General features: G+C 42.2%; 1 protein-coding gene across 1 annotated transcript; it reads right to left on the reverse strand.

Moving 5' to 3' along the window:
• Positions 1-998: 998 nt before the first annotated feature.
• Positions 999-24,426, reverse strand: LOC119350053. The gene is made up of 4 exons (XM_037618080.1): positions 24,374-24,426; positions 22,193-22,589; positions 19,398-19,453; positions 999-1,077 (listed from the first exon to the last, which is right to left on the reverse strand). The coding sequence occupies exons 1-4, from the start codon at positions 24,424-24,426 to the stop codon at positions 999-1,001; spliced, it is 585 nt and encodes a 194-aa protein (XP_037473977.1).
• Between the last annotated feature and the right edge of the window lie 469 nt (positions 24,427-24,895).

Below are 24,895 nucleotides of genomic sequence, written 5' to 3' on the forward strand. Positions count from 1 at the left end.
TGAAGTCATGGAGCATATGAGATGTTCCAGGAATTGAAGTTCATATTTCAAGCCAATGCCCGGATTGAGAGATATGAAGTCTCCAATAAGTTCTATAACTGCAAAATAGAGGAGAATAGTTCTGTCAGTGAACATATACTCAGAATGTCTGGGTACCACAACCACTTGACTCAACTGGGAGTTAATCTTCCTGATGATAGTGTCATTGACAGAGTTCTCCAATCACTTCCACCAAGCTACAAAAGCTTCGTGATAAACTATAATATGCAAGGGATCAGTGGCGGAGACAAGGGGGGGGGGGGGCGAGCAGGGGCCTGCCCCCCCCAACGATCGAGCGAACATGAAGTACCTACTATATAATTGACGATACATAGTCAGGTACGCATGTATTTGGCCCCCCTAATTATCTCAGCGTCCAATAGTGGTAGCAAGAAAAAAAAAGGCCCGTGTGAAAAAAGCCCACTAATAGCGGCCGATGGGCATTGGCTCTACCGCTCTAGGCTAGCTGGCTAGCTTTCTCGTAACTGTACATCCATAATTAGCGTATACATGGGATTAGTCGCCGTCGCTGTTCCAGTTTTCGACGCCCTCGCCCCCGTTCGCCTCTCGCCCTTCTCGCCCATCGCCGGCGCTGCTCGGCTGCTCCTGTCCAGGACCCAGGCCTGCTTCTCCTCATCTCCTGGCTCGGTTGCTCCTGCTCTTGATTCACATATTCAGGTAAATGGCTGCTGCACTTGTCAATTCTTTCTGCAGTCCCGTTTCAATCGATGAACTAGCAAGTCAATTCTCATCCTGTTATCATGTATCCGTGTCGATTGGTGCTCCAGTTTTTTTTTGCTTTGGTAATTTGGTTGTGTAATTTGTGATTCTATGGTCTTTGATTCTATGAAGAGTTCCCTGTTCCCATCTTCCACGTGTCCACAATTATCATGATAGTGTTGTACTGTGTGTGCCGGCTAGTTCTTATTTTTGTGATGCAAATTATCCATTATCTTGTATTAGTTCCTATCTGCGATTATGTCGAACTTATACAGTATGTTAATTCTCCATGACTCCAATCCAATCTGCAGGCAGCAGCTACAAAGAGAAAAGCAGGGCCAAACACCATTAAGATTAATGCTTTTTTTAAACTGGTTGCTTCAAGTTCTCAACCTACTGAAAGATTAATCGCTGCTCCAGCAAGGTTAGCACATCAGACTCTACAAATCTCTCCCTATTCTCATCTTCTCCTGGTGTTACATTATAAATCAGATTTTACTTGTTTTGTTGTGTGATCCGAGATGTCTCTATTCTCATCTTCTCTCGGTATTGAAATTATACATCAGATTTTACTTGTTTTGTTGTGTGATTCGAGATGCTACAAAGAGTTTATATCTTCTACATGTCCTATAAATTATTGTGATCCAAATTATGTTATATGATTCCTTATCTATCTGTGATGCCAAAATTTTCTACGTCGAACTTATACAATATAGTTAATTTTGTGATTGCCAATTTGCCATTTACGATTCAGTAGTTATGAAGAGAAAAAACGCCGCCAAACATCATTAAGATTAATTCGTTTTTAAGCTGCTTGCTTTCGAGCTACCTACTAACCTTGTTTTATTGGATTTTTTTCGCTGGATTTTTTTCTTAAGTTGGCTTGGCCCCCCCTATACTCAAATCCTGGCTCCGCCCCTGCAAGGGATGGATAAGACAATTCCCGAGCTTTTCGTGATGCTAAATGTTACAGAGGTAGAAATCAAGAAGGAACATCAAGTGTTGATGGTTAACAAGACCACCAGTTTCAAAAAAAAATGGCAAAGGGAAGAAGGGGAACTTCAAGAAGAGCGGCAAACAAGTTGTTGCTCAAGTGAAGAAGCCCAAGTCTGGACCTAAGCATGAGACTGAGTTCTACTACTGCAAAGGGACTGGTCACTAGAAGCGAACTGCCCCAAGTATTTGCTGGAGAAGAAAGATGGCAAAGTGAAAGGTATATTTGATATACATGTTATTGATGTGTACTTAACTAATGCTCGCAGTAGCACCTGGGTATTTGGTACTGGTTCTGTTGCCAATATTTTCAACTTGAAACAGGGGCTACGGATTAAGCGAATATTGGCTAAGGACGAGGTGACGATGCGCGTGAGAAATGGTTCCAAAGTTGATGTGATAGCCGTCGGCTTGCTACCTCTACATCTACCTTCGGGATTAGTTTTAGACCTAAATAATTGTTATTTTGTGCCAGCGTTGAGCATGAACATTATATATGGATCTTGTTTGATGTGAGATAGTTATTCATTTAAATCAGAGAATAATGGTTCTTCTATTTATATGAGTGTTCTATTTTTACTAACAGGGGCTACGGATTACACATATTCACAGTATTGAAGCCAAAAGATATAAGTTTAATAATGATAGTGCAACTTATTTGTGGCACTGCCATTTAGGTCATATCGGTGTGGAGCGGATGAAGAAACTCCATGCTGATGGGCTTTTGGAATCACTTGATTATGAATCACTTGATGCTTGCGAACCATGCCTCATGGGCAAGATAAATAAGACTCCGTTCTCCGGAACAATGGAGCAAGCAACAGACTTGTTGGAAATAATACATACTGATGTATGCGGTCCGATGAGTGTTGATGCTCGTGGCGGGTATCGTTATTTTCTGACCTTCACAGATGATTTGAGCAGATATGGGTATATCTACTTGATGAAATATAAGTCTGAAACATTTGAAAAGTTCAAAGAATTTCAGAGTGAAGTGGAAAATTATCGTAACAAGAAAATAAAGTTTCTACGATCTGATTGTGGAGGTGAATATTTGAGTTACCAGTTTGGTCTTCATTTAAAACAATGTGAAATAGTTTCGCAACTCACGCCACCTAGAACACCACAGGGTAATGGTGTGTCCGAACATCGTAATCGTAATTTATTAGATATGGTGCAATCTATGATGTCTCTTACTGATTTACCGCTATCGTTTTGGGGTTATACTTTAGAGATGCTTTCATTCACGTTAAATAGGGAACCATCTAAATTCGTTGAGACGACACCTTATGAACTGTGGTTTGGCAAGAAACCCAAGTTGTCGTTTCTTAAAGTTTGGGGCTGGGATGCTTATGTGAAAAAGCTTCAACCTGATAAGCTCGAACCCAAATCGGAGAAACGTGTCTTCATAGGATACCCAAAGGAGACTGTTGGGTAGACCTTCTATCACAGATCCGAAGGCAAGATATTCGTTGCTAAGAATGGATCCTTTCTAGAGAAGGAGTTTCTCTCGAAAGAAGTGAGTGGGAGGAAAGTAGAACTTGATGAGGTAATTATACCTTCTCCCGAGTTGGAACATAGTACATCACATAAGTCAGTTCCGGTGATTCCTACACCAACTAGTGAGGAAGCTAATGATGATGATCATGAAACTTCTCATCAAGTTACTACCAAACCTCGTAGGTCAACCAGAGTAAGATCCGCACCAGAGTGGTACGGTAATCCTGTTCTGGAGGTCATGTAACTTGACCATGACGAACCTACAAACTATGAGGAAGCGATGATGAGCCCAGATTCCGCAAAATGGCTTGAGGCCATGAAATCTGAGATGTGATCCATGTATGAGAACAAAGTGTGGACTTTGGTTGACTTGCCCGATGATCGGTAAGCCATAGAGAATAAATGGATCTTCAAGAAGAAGACTGACGCTGACGATAATGTTACTGTCTACAAAGCTCGACTTGTTGCGAAAGGTTTTTGACAAGTTCAAGGAGTTGACTACGATGAGACCTTCTCACCCGTAGCGATGCTTAAGTCTGTCTGAATCATGTTAGCAATTGCCGACTTTTATGATTATGAAATTTGGCAAATGGATGTCAAAACTGCATTCCTTAATGGATATCTTAAAGAAGAGTTGTATATGATGCAACTAGAAGGTTTTGTCGATCCAAAAGGTGCTAACAAAGTGTGTAAGCTCCAGTGATCCATTTATGGACTGGTGCAAGCATCTCAGAGTTAGAATATACACTTTAATAGTTTGATCAAAGCATATGGTTTTATATAGACTTTTGGAGAAGCCTGTATTTACAAGAAAGGGAGTGGGAGCTCTGTAGCATTTCTGATATTATATGTGGATGACATATTGTTGATTGGAAATGATACTGAATTTCTGAATAGCATAAAAGTATACTTGAATAATAATTTTTCAATGAAAGACCTCGGTGAAGCTGCTTATATATTAGGCATCAAGATCTATGGATCAAGACGCTTAATTGGACTTTCACAAAGCACATACCTTGATAAAGTTTTGAAGAAGTTCAAAATGGATTAAGCAAAGAAAGGGTTCTTTCCTATGTTACAAGGTGTGAACTTGAGTCAGACTCAATGCCCGACCACTGCAGAAGATTGAGAGAAAATGAAAGTCATTCCCTATGCTTCAGCCATAGGTTCTATCATGTATGCAATGTTGTGTACCAGACCTGATGTGTGCCTTGCTATTAGTTTAGCCGGGAGGTACCAAAGTAATCTAGGAGTGGATCACTGGACAGCGGTCAAGAACATCCCGAAATGCCTGAAAAGGACTAAGGATATGTTTCTCGTTGATGGAGGTGACAAAGAGCTCATCGTAAACGGTTACGTGGATGCAAGCTTTGACACTGATCCGGATGACTCTAAGTCACAAACCGGATATGTATTTTTATTGAATGGTGGAGCTATCAGTTGGTGCAGTCCCAAATAGAGCGTCGTGGCGGGATCTACGTGTGAAGCGGAGTACATAGTGTTGGGGAACGTAGCAATTTCAAAAAAATTCCTACGCACACGCAAGATCATGGTGATGCATAGCAATGAGAGGGGAGAGTGTGTCCACGTCGTAGACCGAAAGCGGAAGCGTTAGCACAACGCGGTTGATGTAGTCGTACGTCTTCACGGCCCGACCGATCAAGCACCAAAAGTACGACACCTCCGAGTTCTTGCAAACGTTCAGCTCGATGACGTCCCCCGTACTCCAATCCAGCAGAGTGTCGAGGGAGAGTTCCGTCAGCACGACGGGTGGTGACAATGATGATGTTCTACCGTTGCAGGGCTTCGCCTAAGCACCGCTATGATATTATCGAGGAGGACTATGGTGGAGGGGGGCACCGCACACGGCTAAGAGATCAATGATCAATTGTTGTGTCTATGGGGTGCCCCCTTCCCCGTATATAAAGGAGTGGAGGAGGGGGCCGACCAAGGGGGTGGCGCGCCTTAGGGGGGAGTCCAACTCCCACCGGGAGTAGGACTCCCCCTTTCCTATTAGGAGAGGGAGAGGGAAGGAAGAGGAAGGAGGGAGGAAGGAAAGGGGGGGGGGGGCGGCCCCCCTCCCAATTCGGATTGGGCATGGGGAAGGGGGCGCCCCCTCCCTTGCTCCATTCCCCTCCTTTCAAATTTTAGTTTTTTTTAATTTTTGTTAAATCTGGTCAAACTATGGTCAAACTAATTATTCAAGAATATTAGTGTTACTAAATAATTATTTTAGTTTTTTTGAATTTTGGTCAAATCTGGTCAAACTATGGTCAAATCTGGTCAAACTATGGTCAAATTGTGGGTCAAACTAATTATTCAAGAAATATTAGTGTTACTAATTTTTTAGAACAATAGTTTCAAACTCAAACAGTGAAATGTGTGACTACATGCTCAAGCTAAATTCCTGAGGTTAATAGGATTGACATCTTACTATTGTTAGGAAAACAACAAGTGCAGACTTGGAAACGAGGGAGAATAGAACCCGAAAGTTAAGCATGCTCAGGCTGGAGTAGTGAGAGGATGGGTGACCGTCCGGGAAGTTAGATGATTTGGAATGATGAGGGGTGATTAGAGATTTGAGGTTAAAATAATTCAGAAATTTGAAAATTAGGGAAAAAAAATTAAAAAAAATTCAGAGATTACAGATTAGTAGTAGCGCGGGTTTTTACCCACGCTACTGCTATACGTTATTAGTAGCGCCAGCCCCCGCGCTACTAATAGGCCCAAAACACGAGCTGCTGCTAGGCTTTTCCCTAATAGTGTATGGGCCCCCTGGTCTTCATCTTTGGCGAGGATTTTTTATTGTTTTTTCTAAGGTGTTCCGTGGAGTTTCAGGTCATTCCGAGAGCTTTTATTTTCTGCACATAAAACAACACCTTGGCAATTCTACTGAAAACAGCGTCAGTCCAGGTTAGTTCCATTCAAATCATACAAATTAGAGTCTAAAACAAGGGCAAACGTGTTTGGAAAAGTAGATACGACGGAGACGTATCAACTCCCCCAAGCTTAAACCATTGCCTGTCCTGAAGCAATTCAGTTGACAAACTGAAAGAGAAAAAGAAAAACTTTTACAAACTCTATTTGCTCTTATTGTTGTAAACATGAAAAGCCATAGGTCTCACAATTACTCATATCAATAGCATAATCAGCTAGCGAGCTATAATAATAAAACTCGGATGACAACACTTTCTCAAAATAATCATAAGATGATATAACAGAATGGTATCTCGCTAGCCCTTTCTGAGACCGCAAAACATAAATGCAGATCACCTTTAAAGATCAAGGACTGACTAAACAGTGTAATTCATGGTAAAAGACATCCAGTCAAGTCATAGCCAATATATACCAATTATAATGAATGAAACGACAGTGTGCTCTCTAGCGGGTGCTTTTAATAAGAAGGGTGATGACTCAACATAAAAGTAAATGGATAGGCTCTTCGCAGAGGGAAGCAGGGATTTGTAGAGGTGCCAGAGCTCGATTGAAATAGAGATAAATTATATTTTGAGCAACATACTTTCATTGTCAACATAACAACCAAAATACGACGATATCTTCCATCCTAAACAAATTATAGGCGGTTCCCAAACAGAATGGTAAAGTTTATACTCCGCCTCCTCCACAAGCATCAATCCATGGCTTGCTCGAAACAATGAGTGCCTCCAACATTCAACGGGTCCCAAGGGGAGTTTTGTTTGCAATTATATTGATTTAGTTTGCATAAAGCATGGGACCGGGCCTCCCGAAGACCAGCCATTTTCTCGTGAATGAGGATCGGAGTCCACTCCTCTTGAGAATAACCCGCCTAACACAGAAGATAAGGGCAGCCCTAGTTGACATATGAGCTATTCGAGCATGCAAAATAGAATGTAGTTTTGAAGGTTTAGAGTTTGGCACATAGAAATTTACATGGAACGGTAGGTAAATACTGCATATAGGTAGGTATAGTGGACTCATATGGAACAACTTTGGGGTTTAAGGAGTTTCGATGCACAAGTAGTATTCCCGCTTAGTACAGGTGAAGGCTAGCAAAAGACTGGGAAGCGACCAACTGAGAGAGTGACAACAGTCGTGAACATGCATTAAAATTAATTTACACCGAATACAAGCATGAGTAGGATATAATCTACCATGAACATAAATATTATGAAGGCTATGTTGATTTGATTCAACTACATGCGTGAACATGTGCCAAGTCTAGTCACTCAATTCATTTAAAGGAGGATACCATCCCATCATACCACATCATAATCATTCTAATAGCATGTTGGCACACAAGGTAAACCATTATAACTCATAGCTAATCAAGCATGGCACAAGCAACTATAATCTCTCAATGTCATTGCAAATATGTTTACTTCATAGTAGCTGACTCAGGAACTATGAATCATCATATTTACAAAAACAAGAGAGGTCGAGTTCATACCAGCTTTTCTCATCCCTATAAGTCCATCATATATCATCATTATTGCCTTTCACTTGCACGACCGAACGATGTGTATAATAATAAGAGTGCACGTGCATTGGACTAAGCTGGAATCTGCAAGCATTCAAATCAAGAGAGAAGAGAAGTAATATAGGCTCTAAGTTAAATAAACAATCATGCATATAAGAGCCACTAAGCATTTTCAATATAGTCTTCTCGACCCCCAAAAGAAAGAAAATAAAATAAAACTATTTACACGGGAAAGCTCCCAACAAACAAAAGAAGAACGGGAAATCTTTTTTGGGTTTTCATTTTAATTACTACAGAAAAGAAATAAACTACTACTAATTTTTTTTGGTTTTTTCTTAAGGTTTATTAAACACACAAGAAGAAAGCAGGAAAAAGAAAATAAACTAGCATGGATATTACAGTGAAAGAGTATGAGCACCGACATCTAGCAATGAGTGTGTGTGAACATGAATGTAATGTCGGTGGGAAATACGTACTCCCCCAAGCTTAGGCTTTTGGCCTAAGTTGGTCTATTGCCAGGGATAGCCTGGCGGATACCCGTAGGTGAAGCTGGGGTCGTACTGTGACGAAGAAGGCTCCGGCTTCCACTGGCTGGCAACCTCCTCTGGATCCCAAGAATAAATAGATAGTCGTGGAGGCTCATCTTGTGGCTCCGGTTCCGGGGCTAGTGCAGGATTCCAATAGGCTTGAACGGCCGACCACGGAACGATGTGAGGACCTGCAGACAAGTTAAACAAAGAGGGAGCAGGCAAAGTAATAGTCTCAGGGTGATGTTTATCAAAGTATAATTTGTATTTGAGCTCCCCTTCGCGACTCTTAACAAGAAAGTCATGCACTATCATACTCTTATAATCTAAATAAGCATGGGGCAGCGCTGTTTCTTCTTTCTCCTCATGCCTAATAGGTATTTCAAAATGTTCAGCTAGGCGTGAAGCATAAATGCCTCCAAAGATGGGGCCCTTAGTATGGTTCAGATTTAACCGTCTAGCAACAATTCCACCCATACCAACAGAGTTATTGCGGTATAAACCATGGAACAAAATAATAATATCAGGAATACTAAGGTTTCCCATAGTTTCCGTGTCCAATCAAGCAACGACTAGCAAATAAGGCAAAGTAGCGTAAAACAGGAAAATATATGCTGGTAATCCTTGTATCAGAAACCTTCCTGGTTTCTCCCACAGTGATAGTGTAAATAAACGCTTCTACTTCGTTACGGTGGGGTTCATCTAAGGTGCCCTCAAAGGGTATTCTGCAAACCTCGCAGAATTCAGCTAATGTCATCTCTTTAACAACGTCATATAAATGAAACTCTACTATTGGAGGTGATTTCTTAGGGAAAAAGTAGAAGTTTTGCACAAAAGTATTTGTGAGTAAGAGATACTGATGACGTTGGTCGCGGAGGAAGTCGGTGAGACCAGCATTCTTAATCAATAAATAGAAATCCTCATAAATCCCGGCTCTCCTCAAGAAGTCATCGGAAGGCCATTCACACGGCCGGACCTCCGCGGTGTGAGGCAAATTAAATTTGGGCTTCTGTTCTTCTTCCTTTTGTTTTTCCTTCGAGCTTCGGCTCGACGAGCCCCTTAAAAGTCTCTTCATTATTTTCTGAAATAATCTGAAATTTTTAGTAACCTCAAATAAAAGTGAACCAACTTCAATAAAATTGATAGCAACAACTCCCACAAGTGCCTAGGGCCTATATCAAGCATTAGAACTACTTGGAACCATATAAATTTGACATGCAAGCTCTAGAACATGGTCACCTATGCAACACAAATTTGTAGTGAATACAGCACTAGAACAAAAACTAATTGGACCAATGGAGGAGTCACATACCAAGGAACAATCTCCCCAAGCAGTTTTGCAAGAGGTGCTTTGAGCAAGGAGATCGAAAATCACAGCAACGGGGGCTGGAACTCGTGCTTGATTTGGTTTTTTGTGTTTGTGTGAGGCAGAGGAAGAAGATGGGTGCAGGGATAAGTGGAGGAGGCAGACGGAAAAATACTATTTTACTTTATTTCTACTAAATAACAGAAAATATAAAGAGGTAACAGAAGGTTGTGCTTCTAGTTTCATCCATCTCGTGTTCATCAAAATGAACCCACTAGCAAGGTTGATCAACTCTTGTTAACAAACTCATTCTGAATGACACGAAACCGGAAAAATTTCTAATAACACTAAGTTACCTCAACGGGGATATGAAAATCCCCAAGAATAAGAATATCATACTTTTTCTTGACAGTAGGGAGAGGAAATTTAAAACCTCCAAATATAATTGATGGAATTTTTCCAATAGAGTTGATACTATAAACTTGAGGTTGTTTCCTCGGAAAGTGTACCATCTGTTCATTGCCATTAACATGAAAACTAACATTGCCTTTGTTGCAATCAATAACAGCCCCTGCAGTATTAAGGAAAGGTCTTCCAAGAATAATAGACATACTATCGTCCTTGGGAATATCAAGAATAACAAAGTCCGTTAAAATAGTAACTTTTGCAACTACAACAGGCACATCCTCACAAATACCGATAGGTATAGCAGTTGATTTATCAGCCATTTGCAAAGATATTTCAGTAGGTGTCAACTTACTCATGTCAAGTCTACGATATAAAGAGAGAGGCATAACACTAACACCGGCTCCAAGATCACATAAAGCAGTTTTAACATGCTTTCACTTAATGGAGCATGGTATAGTAGGTACTCCTGGATCTCCAAGTTTCTTTGGTATTCCACCCTTAAATGTATAATTAGCAAGCATGGTGGAAATTTCAGCTTCCGGTATCTTTCTTTTATTAGTAATGATATCCTTCATATACTTAGCATAAGGATTTGTTTTGAGCACATCAGTTAATCGCATACGCAAAAAGATGGGTCTAATCATTTCAGCAAAGCGCTCAAAATCCTCATCATCCTTTTTGTTGGATGGTTTCGGAGGAAAAGGCATGGGTTTCAGAACCCATGGTTCCCTTTCTTTACCATGTTTCCTAGCAACAAAATCTCTTTTATCATAACGTTGATTCTTTGATTGTGGGTTATCAAGATAAATAGCAGGTTCAACTTCTACATCATTATCATTACTAGGTTGAGCGTTATCATGAACATCATCATTAACATTATCACTAGGTTCACGTTCATCATCTGATTGTGTTTCAGCATCAGAAATAGAGATATCATTCGGATTCTCAGGTGGTTCAGCAATAGGTTCACTAGAAGTTTGCAAAGTCCTATCATTTTTCTTTTTCTTCCTTTTAGAAGAACTAGGTACAACAAAATTATTTCTCTGAGAATCTTGCTCGATTCTCTTAGGGTGGCCTTCAGGATATAAAGGTTCCTGAGTCATTCTACCAATTCTAGTAGCCACTCTAACGGCATAATCATTTTTCTTACTATTCATTTCATCAAGCACTTCTTTCTGAGCTTTAAGTACTTGTTCTACTTGAGTGGTAACTATAGAAGCATGTTTACTAACAAGTTTAAATTCACCTCTAATATCAGCCATATAATCACCCAAGCGTTTAATCATAAAGGTATTATGTTTTAATTGTCTACCAAAATAAGCATTAAAATCATCTTCCTTAAACATAAAGTCATCAAACTCATCCAAGCACTGACTAGCAATTTTAGTAGGAGGGACTTCAGCTTTATCATATCTATATAGAGAATTTTCCTTTACTACCCGTGTCGGAATATCGGGAGGTTATTCAGTGAATAAGTAATTGAGATCATATACTTCTTCAACAGGCGGTAAATTAAGACCGTGTATTTCTTCAATAGGAGGTAAATTCTTAACATCTTCAGCTTTAATACCTTTTTCTTTCATAGATTTCTTTGCCTCTTGCATATCTTTGGGACTAAGAAATAGAACACCTCTCTTCTTCGGAGTTGGTTTAGGAATAGGCTCAGTAATTGGCTCTGTAGCTGGCTCAGGAGGTGGCTCGGGAGGTGCCCAATTATTTTCATTTGTCAACATATTATTCAATAGAATTGCAGCTTCATCCGGTGTTCTTTCCCTGAAAAGAGAACCAGCACAACTATCCAGGTAATCTCTAGAAGCATCAGTTAATCCATTATAAAAGATATCAAGTTTTCAGGTTTCTTAAGAGGATGATCAAGCAAAGTGTTAAGTAACTTGAGAAGCCTCCCCCAAGCTTGTGGGAGACTCTCTTCTTCAAAATGCACAAAGTTGTATATTTCCCTCAAAGCAGCTTGTTTCTTATGAGCAGGGAAATATTTAGCAGAGAAGTAATAAATCATATCCTGGGGACTTTGCACACAACCAGGATCAAGAGAATTAAACCATATCTTAGCATCACCCTTTAATGAGAACGGAAATATTTTGAGTAAATAAAGGTAGCGCGATCTCTCATTATTAGTAAACAGGGCGGCTATATCATTTAACTTAGTAAGATGTGCCACAACAGTTTTAGATTCATAGCCATAGAAAGGTTCAGATTCAACCAAAGTAATTATATCTGGATCAACAGAAAAATCATAATAATCCTTATCGGGGACACAAATTGGTGAAGTCGCAAAAGCAGGGTCGGGTCTCATTCTATCTCGAAAAGTTCTTTACTCCATTTAACTAGCAACCTCTTAAGTTCATATCTATCCTGGCAAGCAAAAATAGATGTAGAAGATTCTGCATCAAAAAGATAACCCTCAGGAATAGCAGGCATATTTTCATCATCACTATCATCATCGTATTCGGGTTCAATAATATCTCTTTCTCTAGACTTAGCAATTTGTTCATCTAGAAATTCACCAAGGGGCACAATAGTATCAAGCATAGAAGTAGTTTCATCATAAGTATCATGCATAGCAGAAGTGGCATCATCAATAACATGCGACATATCAGAATTCATAGCAGTAGCAGGTTTAGGTGTCGCAAGCTTACTTATAACAGAAGGTGAATCAAGTGCAAGGCTAGATGGCAGTTCCTTACCTCCCCTCGTAGTTGAGGGCAAAACAGTAGTTCGATCGTCTTTCAAGTTCTTCATAGTGTCCAGCAGATATAAATCCCAAGTGACTCAAAGAATAGAGCTATGCTCCCCGGCAACGGCGCCAGAAAAAGGTCTTGATAACCCACAAGTATAGGAGATCGCAACAGTTTTCGAGGGTAGAGTATTCAACCCAAATTTATTGATTCGACACAAGGGGAGCCAAAGAATATTCTCAAGTATTAGCAGCTGAGTTGTCAATTCAACCACACCTGGAAACTTAGTATCTGCAGCAAAGTATTTAGTAGCAAAGTAATATGATAGTAGTGGTAACGGTAACAAAAGTAAAGACAACAAAAGTAATATTTTTGGTATTTTGTAGTGATTGTAACAGTAGCAACGGAAAAGTAAATAAGCGAGAACCAGTATATGGAAAACTCGTAGGCACCAGATTAGTGATGGATAATTATGCCGGATGCGGTTTGTCATGTAACAGTCATAACATAGGGTGACACAGAACTAGCTCCAATTCATCAATATAATGTAGGCATGTATTCCGTATATAGTCATATGTGCTTATGGAAAAGAACTTGCATGACATCTTTTGTCCTACCCTCCCATGGCAGCGGGGTCCTATTGGAAACTAAGGGATATTAAGGCCTTCTTTTAATAGAGAACCGGAACAAAGCATTAGCACATAGTGAATACATGAACTCCTCAAACTATGGTCATCACCGGGAGTGGTCCCGATTATTGTCACTTCGGGGTTGCCGGATCATAACACATAGTAGGTGACTATAGACTTGCAAGATGGGATCAAGAACACACATATATTCATGAAAACATAATAGGTTCAGATCTGAAATCATGGCACTTGGGCCCTACTGACAAGCATTAAGCATAGCAAAGTCATAGCAACATCAATCTCGGAACATAGTGGATACTAGGGATCAAACCCTAACAAAACTAACTCGATTACATGATAAATCTCATCCAACCCATCACCGTCCAGCAAGCCTACGATGGAATTACTCACGCACGGCGGTGAGCATCATGAAATTGGTGATGGAGGATGGTTGATGATGACGACGGCGCCGAATCCCCCTCTCCGGAGCCCCGAACGGACTCCAGATCAGCCCTCCTGAGAGAGATTAGGGCTTGGGGGCGGCTCTGTATCGTACAAAGGGGATGATTTCTTCTCCTTGATTTTTTTCTCCCCGAAAGCCAATATATGGAGTTGGAGTTGGCGTCGGAGGGCCACTAGGGGGCCCACAAGGTAGGGGGGCGCGCCCTGTGGGGGCGCCCCCACCCTCGAGAGCAGGGTGTGGGCCCCCTGGTCTTCATCTTTGGCGAGGATTTTTTATTGTTTTTTCTAAGGTGTTCCGTGGAGTTTCAGGTCATCCCGAGAACTTTTATTTTCTGCACATAAAACAACACCTTGGCAATTCTACTGAAAACCGCGTCAGTCCGTGTTAGTTCCATTCAAATCATACAAGTTAGAGTCCAAAACAAGGGCGAAAGTGTTTGGAAAAGTAGATACGACGGAGACGTATCAACTCCCCCAAGCTTAAACCCTTGCTTGTCCTCAATCAATTCAGTTGACAAACTGAAAGAGAAAAAGAAAAACTTTTACAAACTCTATTTGCTCTTGTTGTTGTAACATGAAAAGCCAGCATTCAAGTTTCAGCAAATATTATGAACTAACCATACTCACAATAGCACATAGGTCTCACAATTACTTATATCAGTAGCATAATCAGCTAGCGAGCTATAATAATAAAACTCGGATGACAACACTTTCTCAAAATAATCATAACATGATATGACAGAATGGTATCTCGCTAGCCCTTTCTGAGACCGCAAAACATAAATGCAGAGCACCTTTAAAGATCAAGGACTGACTAAACATTGTAATTCATGGTAAAAGAGATCCAGTCAAGTCATAGCCAATATAAACCAATTATAATGAATGGAAACGACAGTGTGATCTTCAGCGGGTGCTTTTAATAAGAAGGGTGATGACTCAACATAAAAGTAAATGGATAGGCCCTTCGCAGAGGGAAGCAGAGATTTGTAGAGGTGCCAGAGCTCGGTTTTGAAATAGAGATAAATTGTATTTTGAGAAGCATACTTTTATTGTCAACATAACAATTAAAAGACGACGATATCTTCCATGCTAAACAAATTATAGGCGGTTCCCAAACAGAATGGTAAAGTTTGTACTCCCCCTCCTCCACAAGCATCAATCCATGGCTTGCTCGAAACAACGAGTGCCTCCAACATTCAACGGGTCCCAGGGGGAGTTTTGTTTGCAATTGTTTTGATTTAGTTTGCATAAAGCATGGGACTGGGCATCCCGAAGACCAGCCATTTTCTCGTGAATGAGGAGCGGAGTCCACTCCTCTTGAGAATAACCCGCCTAACACGGAAGATAAGGGCAGCCCTAGTTGACATATGAGCTATTCGAGCATGCAACATAGAATGTTTATTTGAAGGTTTAGAGTTTGGCACATACAAATTTACTTGGAACGGCAGGTAAATACCGCATATAGGTAGGTATAGTGAACTCATATGGAACAACTTTGGGGTTTAAGGAGTTTCGATGCACAAGCAGTATTCCCGCTTAGTACAGGTGAAGGATAGCAAAAGACTGGGAAACGACCAACTGAGAGAGCGACAACAGTCGTGAACATGCATTAAAATTAATTTACACCGAATACAAGCATGAGTAGGATATAATCTACCATGAACATAAATATCATGAAGGCTATGTTAATTTGATTCAACTACATGCGTGAACATGTGCCAAGTCTAGTCACTCAATTCATTTAAAGGAGGATACCATCCCATCATACCACATCATAATCATTCTAATAGCATGTTGGCACGCAAGGTAAACCATTATAACTCATAGCTAATCAAGCATGGCACAAGCAACTATAATCTCTAAATGTCATTGCAAATATGTTTACTTCATAATAGCTGACTCAGGAACGATGAATCATAATATTTACAAAAACAAGAGAGGTCGAGTTCATACCAGCTTTTCTCATCCCAATAAGTCCATCATATATCATCATTATTGCCTTTCACTTGCACGATCGAACGATGTGTATAATAATAAGAGTGCACGTGCATTGGACTAAGCTGGAATCTGCAAGCATTCAAATCAAGAGACAAGACAAGTAATATGGGCTCTAAGTTAAATAAACAATCATGCATATAAGAGCCACTAAGCATTTTCAATATAGTCTTCTCGACCCCCAAAAGAAAGAAAAGAAAATAAAACTATTTACACGGGAAAGCTCCCAACAAACAAAAGAAGAACGGGAAATATTTTTGGGTTTTCATTTTAATTACTATAGAAAAGAAATAAACTACTACTAATTTTTTTGGTTTTTTCTTAAGGTTTATTAAACACACAAGAAGAAAGCAGGAAAATGAAAATAAACTAGCATGGATATTACAGTGAAAGAGTATGAGCACCGACATCTAGCAATGAGTGTGTGTGAACATTAATGTAATGTCGGTGGGAAATACGTACTCCCCCAAGCTTAGGCTTTTGGCCTAAGTTGGTCTATTGCCAGGGATAGCCTGGCGGATACCCGTAGGTGAAGCTGGGGTCGTACTGTGACGAAGAAGGCCTCGGCTGCCACTAGCTGGCAACTTACTCTGGATCCCAAGAATAAACATATAGTCGTGGAGGCTCATCTTGTGGCTCCGGTTCCGGGGCTGGTGCAGGATTCCGATAGGCTTGAACGGCCAAACACGGAACGATGTGAGGACCTGCAGACAAGTTAAACAAAGAGGGAGCAGGCAAAGTAATAGTCTCAGGGTGATGTTTATCAAAGTATAATTTGTATTTGAGCTCCCCTTCGCGACTCTTAACAAGAAAGTCATGCGCTATCATACTCTTATAATCTAAATAAGCACGGGGCAGCGCTGTTTCTTCTTTCTCCTCATGCCTAATAGGTATTTCAAAATGTTCAGCTAGGCGTGAAGCATAAATGCCTCCAAAGATGAGGCCCTTAGTACGGTTCAGACTTAACCGTCTATTAACAATTCCACCCATACCAACAGAGTTATTGCGGTATAAACCATGGAACAAAATAATAATATCAGGAATACTAAGGTTCGCACAGTTTGCGCGTCCAATCAAGCAACGACTAGCAAATAAGGCAAAGTAGCGTAAAACAGGAAAGTGTATGCTGGTAATCCTTGTATCAGAAACCTTCCTGGTTTCTCCCACAGTGATAGTGTTAATAAACGCTTCTACTTCATTACGGTGGGGTTCATCTAAGGTGCCCTCAAAGGGTATTCTGCAAACCTCGCAAAATTCAGCTAATGTCATCTCTTTAACAACGTCATATAAATGAAACTCTACTGTTGGAGGTGATTTCTTAGGGAAAAAGTAGAAGTTTTGCACAAAATTATTTGTGAGTAAGAGATACTGATGACGTTGGTCGCGGAGGAAGTCGGTGAGACCAGCATTCTTAATCAATAAATAGAAATCCTCATAAATCCCGGCTCTCCTCAAGAAGTCATCGGAAGGCCATTCACACGGCCGGACCTCCGTGGTGTGAGGCAAATTAAATTTGGGCTTCTGTTCTTCTTCCTTTTGTTTTTCCTTCGAGCTTCGGCTCGATGAGCCCCTTAAAAGTCTCTTCATTATTTTCTGAAATAATCTGAAATTTTTAGTAACCTCAAATAAAAGTGAACCAACTTCAATAAAATTGATAGCAACAACTCCCACAAGTGCCTAGGGCCTATATCAAGCATTAGAACTACTTGGAACCATATAAATTTGACATGCAAGCTCTAGAACGTGGTCACCTATGCAGCACAAATTTGCAATGAATAAAGCACTAGAACAAAAACTAATTGGACCAATGGAGGAGTCACATACCAAGGAACAATCTCCCCAAGCAGTTTTGCAAGAGGTGCTTTGAGCAAGGAGATCGAAAATCACAGCAACGGGGGCTGGAACTCGTGCTTGAGTTGGCTTTTCGTGTTTGTGTGAGGCAGAGGAAGAAGATGGGTGCAGGGATAAGTGGAGGAGGCAGACGGAAAAATACTATTTTCCTCAGTTTCTACTAAATAACAGAAAATATAAAGAGGTAACAGAAGGTTGTGCTTCTAGTTTCATCCATCTTGTGTTCATCAAAATGAACCCACTAACAAGGTTGATCAAGTCTTGTTAACAAACTCATTCCGAATGACACGGAACCGGAAAAATTTCGAATAACACTAAGTTACCTCAACGGGGATATGATAATCCCCAACTATAAGAATATCATACTTTTTCTTGACAGTAGGGAGAGGAAATTCAAAACCTCCAAATATAATTGATGAAAATTTTCCAATAGAGTTGATACTATAAACTTGAGGTTGTTTCCTCGGAAAGTGTATCGTGTGTTCATTGCCATTAACATGAAAAGTGACATTGCCTTTGTTGCAATCAATAACAGCCCCTACAGTATTAAGGAAAGGTCTTCCAAGAATAATAAACATACTATCATCCTCGGGAATATCAAGAATAACAAAGTCCGTTAAAATAGTAACGTTTGCAACTACAACAGGCACATCCTCACAAATACCGATAGATATAGCAGTTGATTAATCATCCATTTGCAAAGATATTTCAGTAGGTGTCAACTTATTCAAGTCAAGTCTACGATATAAAGAGAGAGGCATTACACTAACACCGGCTCCAAGATGACATAAAGCAGTTTTAACATAATTTCTCTTAATGGAGCATGGTATAGTAGGTACTCCTGGATCTCCAAGTTTCTTTGGTATTCCACCCTTAAATGTATAATTAGCAAGCATGGTGGAAATTTCAGCTTCCGGTATCTTTCCTTTATTAGTAATGATATCCTTCATATACTTAGCATAAGGATTTGTTTTGAGCACATCAGTTAATCACATACGCAAAAAGATGGGTCTAATCATTTCAGCAAAGCGCTCAAAATCCTCAACATCCTTTTTCTTGGATGGTTTCGGAGGAAAAGGCATGGGTTTCAGAACCCATGGTTCCCTTTCTTTACCATGTTTCCTAGCAACAAAATCTCTTTTATCATAACGTTGATTCTTTGATTGTGGGTTATCAAGATCAATAGCAGGTTCAACTTCTACATCATTATCATTACTAGGTTGAGCGTTATCATGAACATCATCATTAACATTATCACTAGGTTCATGTTCATCATCTAATTGTGTTTCAGCATCAGAAATAGAGATATCATTCGGATTCTCAGGTGGTTCAGCAATAGGTTCACTAGAAGTTTGCAAAGTCCTATCATTTTTCTTTTTCTTCCTTTTAGAAGAACTAGGTACATCAATATTATTTCTCTGAGAATCTTGCTCGATTCTCTTAGGGTGGCCTTCAGGATACAAATGTGCCTGAGTGTGACGCCCTCGATTCAATCGTACACTAATCATACACGCAAATGTGTACGATCAAGATCAGGGACTCACGGGAAGATATCACAACACAACTCTAGACACAAATTAAAATAATACAAGCTTTATATTACAAGCCAGGGGCCTCGAGGGCTCGAATACATAAGCTCGAAAACACAAGAGTCAGCGGAAGCAACAATATCTGAGTACAGACATAAGTTAGACAAGTTTGCCTTAAGAAGGCTAGCACAAAAGCAACATCGATCGAAAAGGCAAGGCCTCCTGCCTGGGAGCCTCCTAACTACTCCTGGTCATCGGCGGTCTCCGCCACGTGGTAGTAGACGCCCTCGGTGTAGTAGCAGTCGTCAAAGGTGTCATCTGGCTCCTGGACTCCTTCATCTGGTTGCGTCATCCGAGAAGAATGGAAAAGCGGAAAAAAAGGGAGCAAAGCAACCGTGAGTACTCATCCAAAGTACTCGCAAGCAAGGATCTACACTACAGATGCAACATTATCAAAGAGGGGTTGTATATGTGGACTGGGATGCAGAAATGCCAGAATAGAGAGAAGGCCTAGTCCTATCGAAGACTAGCATCTTCTGGAAACCACCATCTTGCAGCAAACAAGAGGGAGTAGAGTAGCATAAAGTAAAATGGTAGTAGTGTTATCAACCTCGGCCAGAGATCCTTTCTTGACTCCCTGCGAGAAAGAAATCCCAGAGCCATACTATCCAGTTATCATCACAATCAAATCCTCATCACCATCCAGTTCTCATCACAAGTATCCAGTTCTAGTTGTATCGATCGGGATACAACTCCAAGTGTCCGTTACCGTAGGACAGGCTATGCATAGATTAGTTCTTCCCTGCAGGGGTGCACCAACTTACCCACCACGCTCGCTTAACTCCGGCCGGACACACTTTCCAGGGTCATGCCCGGCCTCGGCCAAACAATACGCCGCAACCCGACCTAGGCTTAATAGAGAGGCCAGCACGCCGGACTAAACCTATGCCCCCAGGGGTCATGGGCCATCTCCCCGGGAACTCCTGCACGTTGCGAACGCGGCCGGTGAGCAGACCTAGCTACCTCCTTAAAAAAGGTAGGTGCTTACCAGTCCAACCCGGCGCGCGCCGCTCAGTCGCTGACGTCTATTAAGCTTCGGCTGATGCATACGACGCAGAACGCCCATACTATGCCCACGTGATGGTTAGTGCTATCAGGCCAGAGGCCCCTCGGATCAAATATCCAAATCGTAGTGGATTAGTAACGCGCGGCAACAAGCAGAGACTCACGAAAGATGTGACCCCGTTGCCCCGTCTCGAGGACTTGCGGCAAGGGCTAGGAATGCCCGGCCACGCCTCGTAATTATCTCTCGGGCACCTTCCAGGTCAACCCGTCTCCACATCACTCGCAATTATGCTCGCGCGGGCACCCCTCAGGGTCGACCCGTCTTTAGTAACATGGTTCAGTGTAACATAGTAACCATAGTAACTGTGTGTCAAAACATCAAGGGGAAAACCCGAGGAATCACCCCCGGTGAATTCCACTCGATGTAATCAACAAGGTGAACGTAAGAGGAATGACCCCCGAGGTTCACACTTGAGGGGTTGCACGACAGAGTCATATCGGAAGTGGTTAAGGCGGAATCACCCTCGATGACCACGACCGAATAGCTACACTACAGGGTTAACATCAGAAGTGTTGTAGAGGTCTCACCCTCGGCACTTGATAGTAACCCAGCAGAGTCGAGCAACTAAGGGGAAAGTGATGTGCGGTGTCGGGGCCTGGTCTTCGATCTCGTTGATCGGGTCTTCAATGATGAAGCAGGGGCAACAAGGACAAGGTGGGGGTCACTGATGGATCACTAACCAACCTATACTAAGCAGTTTAGGATAAGCAGGTAAGGTACAACAGTAGATACAAAAGCAGGCTATGCATCAGAATAGGAGCAAACAATAACAGTAGTAAAATCTAATGCAAGCATGAGAGAATGGAATGGGCGATATCGGGATGATCAAAGGGGGGGCTTGCATGGTTGCTCTGGCAAGGAGGGGTCGTCGTCGACGTAGTCGATCATAGCGGCATCGGCAGCCATCACGGGGTCTACCGGAGAAGAGAGGGGAAAGAAACAGTAAATACATAGCAAGCAAGTGCATAACAGGACAACAGGCAGAGCTAAACGTGTTCTAACGCGGTGCTACACGTTACTGGCGAAGGGGACAACATCCGGGAATGCTTTCTCGAAGTTTGGCATTTTCGGACAGACGAACCGGAGGGGAAAAGTTTGAAGTTTGCTATGCTAGGGATGTGTGGAGGATGAGCGGGCTGCGTATTCGGATTCGTCACGTTTTTCTGAGCAACTTTCATGTAGAAAACATTTTCATCCGAGTCACATATTATTTACTATGATTTTTCAAAGATTAAACAATATTCTGAAAATTTCAGTATTTATTTAACCCGAATTGACTAAGTCAATTTGACTGGTCAAAAGGGGAGGGCATGGCCCACATGTCATAGGAAGCAACTAAACTATTCTAGTTAAATAGATTAAGTAGCCTGGGGTCCACTTGTCATAGATTAGCTAATAGGCTAAATTAGCACTAAACTACTACTAAACAAACCTAGACTAATTAAACAAGGGCCGGCCATTAGCCCAGCCGGCCATACGCACGGCCATGTACAAGGGGCTTGGCCAGGAGCTACAACAGCAGATGGTAGTAGTAGTAAGTAGCAGCTAATAGCAAGCAGCGGCAGGAGTAATCAGCAGCACGCAGCGGCATCAGTTCACAGCGGCAACAGCTTGAGCGGCAGCAGTATTTCAGCAGCGAGAAAGGGGTGTGGCCGGGGTGTGGCCGGGGCGAGGCGGGCTCGCGCGCAGGCACGCGCGAGCTGCAGGGGCGCGGCACAGAGGTCCGGCCATGGCGGCCATGGGCGACTGTTCACAGCAGGCGAGAGCAGCAGCGGGGAGTGTGGGCGCGCGCACGCTGTAGGACGCGGCCGGGCGCGGTAAAGGACGGACAGGGGGAGTTCGGGAGCGCGGGGCTCCTTGGTCATGGCGGACGCTGGCTTCAGCCTCGTCCAGGACGGTGCTACGGCAGGAAATCGAGCATGGGGAGAGAGGGGAAACGAACGACGGCTCACCGCGGTGCTCGCAGCCGACTTGGGGAGGCCGAGGTGCAGCGACGGTGGGGGATCGACGACGACAGGGGCGGACGGCGCCGGGAAGAAGAGGTTGAGGGCGTCGGCGTTGAGGCTTCCCGGCCCCGATCCAGAAGTGAAGGAGACGAGGCAGACGACGGTCGTGCTCCCGGACTCGTCGGCGAGGTGAGGGCCGCCCGGTGGAGCGTAATCGCCGGCGTCAACCGCGTGCGGTGAGGCGGATCTTAGAGGGAACAGAGAGGGCAAAAAGGGGGAGAGTAGGGAGTGGGGAGAGGCAGGGGAGGCGTGGGGGCTGCGGGTGGCGGCCTTATCTCTTCCCCGTCGCCGTGGCAGCCCGGGGCGCTGCGCCGGGTCCGGCGGGAACGAGCGGGAGCCCCCCCTCCGGTCGGTCGAACGGGGAGAAAGGAGACGACCCGGGAAGGGGGGTTCGGTCGGTCGGTCTGGTTGAGCTGCCTCGGCCAGTTGGGCCAAGTGGCCCAGGGGGCAGGGGCCTCCCCTCTCTTTTTAGTTTTTGCTTCTTTTTTTTTTGTTAATCATTTTGTCTAAGTTTTCTATTTAGTTCACATAGCAAATGAATTTTGCTTGGACTCAAAATTTGCAAATAATTACCATGCAATATTCTGGAGCGTCCCACAAAGTTTGGGGACATTTGGAATTGTATAAGTATTTGCTTATTTTGAAAAGGCTATTTCATTTACTGATGGACCACTTTATAATTCCTCGGGGTTAATTGGTGAGTCAAATGATGTTGATTTCAACATGAGAAATGATCAGGAGACTTTTTAGAATAAGGAAAACATTTTTGTTTTACTGCTCGAAGAAATAATTTATTTGACTTATTTTAAATTTGAAAAAGGCTTTGATTTTTGGACAAGTGGCAAGCTGCATAGTAATCACGATGACATGGCCACCATTAGGGGGAGATTACTGTAGCATGATTCTCGGGGTGTTACAAATCTCCTCCACTACAAGAAATCTCGTCCCGGGATTTAAGAGGTGGAGTAAGGGGGGAAGAATTGGTTACGAAATTCTAACGGATCCTCTTGTTCTTGGTTGCTCTTCTCGAAGAAGTTGATCCCTTTCCTTGATGTCTTCATTTCTCTATTTCAGGACATCATGATGAAGTCATCATCCTTTCTTCGGGAATTCCAACGTACTTACAAATAGGTAAGGGGCAGCTCGACAACGATAGGATGCTATAAGGGGTAATCATCTGGGGTTATCCCATGAATGAACACATGAGTATCTCTCGAGTTGAACAAATGATACACATCGAGAGCAAAGTAAGAAGGTACAATAGGAAGTTTCAAGCGAATGGACAAACGATTGATACCTGAACAAAGTGTGAGGAAGGGGTTCAAAGCATCGGGAACAGATCATCTCTCGAAAGGTGGCTAGTGGCATGATACGAAGCCAAATGCAAGAATATTTCGGAATCAAAGTTATACAGGAGAGTCAGGTTCAGATCCTGTGGAACTGTGGGTTATGAGCCCACCATGTGGGTTAAAAGTAGAAAGGGGCTGATAGCAAGGCATGTCAGATGATAGACTGTCAGTTATGTTGTCAACAACATTGGTACCAAGGGTGAGGGACGGAGAGAACTATTTTCCTGCTCGTTGAACGAGGCAGACCAATAGGCAAAGTTCTCGTCCATCGATGGTTACCGAAATGTCAACAGCAATAATAACAAGGTCTTACTGACAAATTGTACACTGAGGTGTTTTCATAAGCAGGGAACTATTACTGCTTAGATCTCATAAACCACTAGAAAGGTTAAACAAAACAATGAAAAAGAAAAGGTGATCATTAGATTAATCAGAACATTGGAAAGGAAAATGTGTTTACACACAAGGATTGGGAGTATATCCTTCCCAAGCGGAAGCGGAGCGGGATATACATGATATGACAGCAAATTCAAAAGCATTTAGATAACGGGGCGAGGGAAGAATCATGATATTACCCATACAATGGTGTTTGGATAATAGATCAAGAAACATTCGACAATGTGCTTCCAATGTTCTTATTGATATACAGGTACCATAGCCATGCTTCGAGGTAGCAATAACATGGTGTTTCGGGTAAGAGTTGGATCTGAAGATCTCAAAAGATACAAAGGAACACTTCCAAGATTATGTCGGAACGTAAGGAATAACCAAACATGACCAGGTCTGTGTTGGCAGGAAGTCAAGGATGTCATCGATGATATCACAAATCATCGAGGGGTAGGGATGGTATTTCTATTGAAGGTGATCACGAGAAATTTTGTTGAGAGACTCTATGAAGATGCCATCGAGCTGCAACGACATCAAGCAAAAGGAAGGATGAAGTGAAAGGCTACGAGAACCACGGAATTGACACAAGCTTGAAATCAAGCTTGTTGTTCGAGGTGAAATGATAAGATGAGGAAGATCGACGTAGGCTTAGTTCGTCGACGGAAGTTGCTCCGGGCATAAGGACCAGGTAGCACTGTTAGAATTAGAACGATAATGATTTATTCGATCAGGCTAGGAATAAGATGACGGAGTATCACTCCAATTAAGAATGTACAAGAGGTAGTGCAATGAGACAATATCCTCGAGATAACAGGGGGCAATACTCGAGGTAGAACAAAATAGAGGTTGGATAGATGAAATGGTCTGCAGAAGACAAATATTTTAACTTTTCCGGGAAATGGAATCAAGGAGA

This window comes from Triticum dicoccoides, chromosome 1B (assembly GCF_002162155.2).
Source record: "Triticum dicoccoides isolate Atlit2015 ecotype Zavitan chromosome 1B, WEW_v2.0, whole genome shotgun sequence".
Classification (NCBI taxonomy): domain Eukaryota; kingdom Viridiplantae; phylum Streptophyta; class Magnoliopsida; order Poales; family Poaceae; genus Triticum; species Triticum dicoccoides.

Bases quoted from the DNA above. Each gene is read 5' to 3' on its own strand.
- LOC119350053 (XM_037618080.1), bottom strand. From the start codon at position 24,426: ATGATTTGTGATATCATCGATGACATCCTTGACTTCCTGCCAACACAG. The intron at 22,590-24,373 runs GTCATGTTTGGT...GACCGACCGGAG, and splicing joins TTCCTGCCAACACAGACCTG to GGGGGGCTCCCGCTCGTTCC. The intron at 1,078-19,397 runs GTCTACTACCAC...TTCTCTTTGTAG, and splicing joins ACTGCTACTACACCGAGGGC to CTGCTGCCTGCAGATTGGAT.